Genomic DNA, 4,245 nt, shown 5'->3' with positions numbered 1-4,245 from the left:
AAAAAAAAAAGGGGGGAGCAGGTTTGCTGGTCCGATAGAGCCTGGAGGAACCACTGAGACTATGGCCCCTAGCTGCCCTTCAGATCTGGAATTGAACCCACACCTGTGGTTTTCAGCCAAACAGAAGACAGGCATAAGAGTTGAACATTTACCTGAGGTAGATACACTCCTTGGAGAGGACAATCATTGATAAAGAAGGGCTGCCTGTGCACAGGGAGACAGCTCAGGGGGCAGGAGTTCATGGAGGGATGGACACTGGGAAGAGGTAACTATGGAGAAGAAGTGGGAGGGGAGCTGTTGCATTGTGGTAAACTGTGGTCAATGACATGAGACAAAGGATATGTGAATTGTCATATGTAAAGTGAATTTGCTCTGTAAATCTTCACCCAAATCACAATAAAGAAAAAAAAAAAAGAAAAGAAATGCAGAAAGATTTCCAAACATTGTTGATGACATATTTAAAAGGTAAAGACCAAGAATTTCTAGTGATACCAACTCACGGTACTGAGTTAATCTTCCCCACTACAACCTGGAAATTTAGGTTTAAGAGTTACAAAGAGAGGTGTTTGAAATGATCCATACTGAGGTGCATAAAAACAAAACTGCACAGGTGCAGAATAACTCCCATTTCTGAACTCTGATAAAGAATTGCATGTAACACTGTTAAATTGGTCAAATTTTGCTGACAGGATTACAATTTAGTCATTTCCTTATATATCATCACTGTTGCTATTAGGTGCCATCTAGTCTATTTTCGACTCATAGAAACTCCAATGACTCCAATGTGACAGAGTAGAACTGCCCCACAGTGTTTTCTAGGCTGTAATCTTTACAGAAGCAGATGGCCAGGTCTCCCACGGAGCACCTGGGTGGCGTTGAACCACCAACCTTTTGGTTATAGATAAGTGCTTAACCATTGTGCCACCAGGGCTCCTAACATCACCACAACACCACCCTTGTTATCAAGTGAGAAATATGTAAGACAGTGTATCAAATGTAACATTTTTCCATTTAACTTGAAAGTAGACTGATTGGAATGTTTCCATTATTTGGTCTTATCCTTTGAATACTTTACATTAAAACAAACATTTTCAAAAAATTTCATAGTTTATAAATTTTTAGCAAGAAACATACTAAACATTTTCTCCTTAAAACAAGGTCCAACATATGCCAATATGCTACTAAACCGATCTTTCCAAAACTGAAATCTAATTATATGCCCTTTGTTTAAAACATTTTTATTGACTTTCAAAGCTCCTAGGATAAAGCTTCTGAATTACTGGTATGGCACACAAAGACTGCAATCTGTGCTCAAACGGCACTGGTCCTTGATTCCTTGAAAATGCCATGTTCTCCAATCAACATATCTTTCCATATGCTTTTCCCCAACTAGTACGCTCTCTGTCTGCCTTATGCCTTGATTACCTTACTCCGTCTTCAGATCTCAGATCAATAATAATTTCTTCAGGGAAACATTCACTCCCCAGCTTCACTGACAAAGTCCAATTCCCTTACTATACACTTTCAGACTATATGCTGTGAACACTGTTAGCACCTAACAGTTTTACTTTGATTTATGTGATCATCTGAATCTTGTCTGATTCCTTCTCTAGACTGTGAACACTGAAGATAGGGACCAAAATGTTTGGATTAACCAAGGGTTCCACAGCATCCAGCACAATATGTGGCACATGATGAACGCTCAATAAACATATGCTCAATGAATTAACTAACTATCCACTGGAATATTCACCGAACAAAGTCTATATAGTATCACTAACCAACAGAAGTTTCTATGGTGATAGAACTGTTCTACATCTGCACTGCTCCATAACGTAGTCACTAAACAAGTGTGGCTATTGAGCACTTGGAAAGTGTTGTTAAAAATAGTGTCACTAAATTTTTTATTTCATTTTAACTAATTAAAATTTAAACTTAAAGAGCCAAACATGACTAAGCTACTTTATCAAACAGCACAGGTCTAACACTCTTTCTTTGTTTTCAATCATGCTCAATTGTTGTTTCACTCTTCACTATTTACATCTTGTCTCAAAGAGCAGTCCTAAACAAGAAACTTGAGGCTGTTTTTGTCCCCGCAGCACACCTTGCAGGATTGTTGTTGTTGTTCTATCCTTGCAGGATAGAAACTTTAATATCTGAAAAGTTTTGTTTTTTTCCTCCTTGAAAAGCAATAAACTAAATGAGCTATTTCCAAAATGATCTTCACAAAAAACCAGCTCTTTCTCCATCGTGCGTTACCTTGCACTTTCCAGCTTTCCTGAATGGTCGGAGGTGAATCTTAAGATTCATGCATTATAAGTCTCTCCTATCGGCTAGGGCCTAAGGCACTTGACTGCTAACCAGAAGTCTGGCGGTTCAAACCCACCAGCCACTCCTCGGAAGGAAGATGGGGCAATCTACTTCCGAAGCGATACTGCCTCGGAAACCCAAGTAGGGGTCGCTATGAGTCAGGTCTGACTCGACGGCACATAACAACAACAACAACATCGGCTACGGACCCCTTCACAGCTAAAAACAAGCTCTGGTGGCGTAGTGCCTAAGGCAATTTGACTGCTAACCAGAAGGTTGGCAGTTCAAATCCAACAACCGCTCGGCAGAAGACTGGGGAATTTACTTCTGTAAAGATTTACTATAGCCTCGGAATCCCAAAGGAGGTTGCTATGAGTCGGAATCGACTCGATGGCAGTGAGTTTGGTTTTTGATTTTTTTTTTTTTTAAATGAGGGAACAGAAAAGCACAACCGGTGGAGAACCTCTCAAGACTAACTGATCATGATCACGCCCTGTACGTAATCCACATTACTCCCTCAAGGTGAGTTCTGCGTTTCAGTCAAACTAATCTCCTAATTGTCTCCCCAACAAGATATTCCCCAGGCAACCACTCTCCCCACTCCCACAGCGCGCTTTTTCCCTCCTGCAGGGCACGACAGTCCCACCTCCTTCCAAAAGCGTTTCTTAACTACACACACAGGGAATATAGGTTACTCTGAACACCTGGTGTTGCCCAAAGGGCCCAGGACCACCAAAGGGGAGGAGACACGTTTACGCCAGAAGGAGAGCACAAGAGGTGATACTGCCCCTACAAGCCTTTAAATGTTTTCAAGTGCGCTTATTCTTTGTCCAGCACGGTGAGAGGCAGCGAGCTGGACCGAGACGAACCATCCACCCCTCTCCCGGGGGCGCAGGAAGCAGCAGTCCCGGCGACGGCGGAGCAGGGCGCTCCCGGGGACCTTCACCTCGGCCCCGATGGCCGCCCCACACCTCTCCCCGGCCCGGCTCACCTTCTCTGCGCTCGCCCTCTCTCCCTCCGAGTAGTGGCGCCATGGGGTCAAGGCTGGGGCGGGGGGAGCCTGCAGCCAAGCCTTGGCTTCCTCGTCCTCATCCTCCTCTCCGTCCGAGCTCTCCCGACGCTGTGACTCGTAATTAAAGTCGGTGTCCAACTCGAGCTCTTCCTCACCCTCCACCTCCTCTACCATCACGACCTCGTCCTCCTCCTCCGGCTCCTCCTCCTCTTTTTCCTCCTCCTCCTCCTCCAGCTCGCCCGGCCAAGGCAAGTCCTCAGGCTCCATGTTGGTGTCTCGCTCCAGGCGTCTGAGGAGGAGGAGGGGAGGGGAGGGGGAAGAAAGGGAGGGGAAGAGAGTTTACTGGCCGTTGCGGTCGCGCGCAGGCGCAATGACCAGCGTCGCCTAGCGCCCCGCGCCGCACCGCCCAGACGGGGCGGGGCGGGGAGTGAGCGCGCGCGTTGCTAAGGACGCCCCGCTAAAGCGGGCGGAAGGACTCGTATTAGGGGATCGCAACTGGCTACGCCACCATCTCGTCCGCGTCACCAGCTGGGACCTTTCTCTTAGTACTGTAAGCTCACAATAAGCCCGGACTGGGGTCCTCCCGGAGTGAGGTAGGCTCACACGGGGAGATTCTGCTCCTTGGCTGGGATGGTCAGATTGAATTTTGCCCCTGCGACAAGGAGAGGTCAACTCGGAGGACGAACTCCCTGATAAACTTGCAAATTGTATTAAAAAAAAAAAAAAAAATTGCCTACTATGTGACTATGAGTCGGGTTTGACTCGACGGCACATAACAACAACAACAACACTGTGAGAGACTGTATGTTGGTCGCTTGAACCTAACAATGGGTAAGTTCAGAGGGGTTAAGGGCGCTGGTATCTGAAAGACAAGAATTTGAATCATGGCATCGCCACTTAGCGGTGTGACTGTGAGCCTCTAT

At 46.0% G+C, this 4,245-nt stretch overlaps 1 protein-coding gene across 1 annotated transcript in view; it reads right to left on the bottom strand.

Annotated features, from left to right (window-relative positions):
• The window catches only part of ALMS1 (ALMS1 centrosome and basal body associated protein), a 303,819-nt gene extending 300,230 nt beyond the window's left edge, over positions 1 to 3,589 (bottom strand). The window contains exon 1 of the mRNA XM_042782512.1: positions 3,302 to 3,589. Coding sequence (XP_042638446.1) covers positions 3,302 to 3,589 — 288 coding nt within the window. The remainder of the gene's footprint in view (positions 1 to 3,301) is intronic.
• Positions 3,590 to 4,245: the final 656 nt, after the last annotated feature.

This window comes from Orycteropus afer, unplaced genomic scaffold (genome assembly GCF_000298275.1).
Source record: "Orycteropus afer afer isolate SDZICR_OR568_19922 unplaced genomic scaffold, OryAfe1.0 scaffold00354, whole genome shotgun sequence".
NCBI lineage: Eukaryota > Metazoa > Chordata > Mammalia > Tubulidentata > Orycteropodidae > Orycteropus > Orycteropus afer.
The sequence above is the reverse complement of the archived record's forward strand: the minus strand, read 5'-3'. Positions and strand labels throughout refer to the sequence as shown.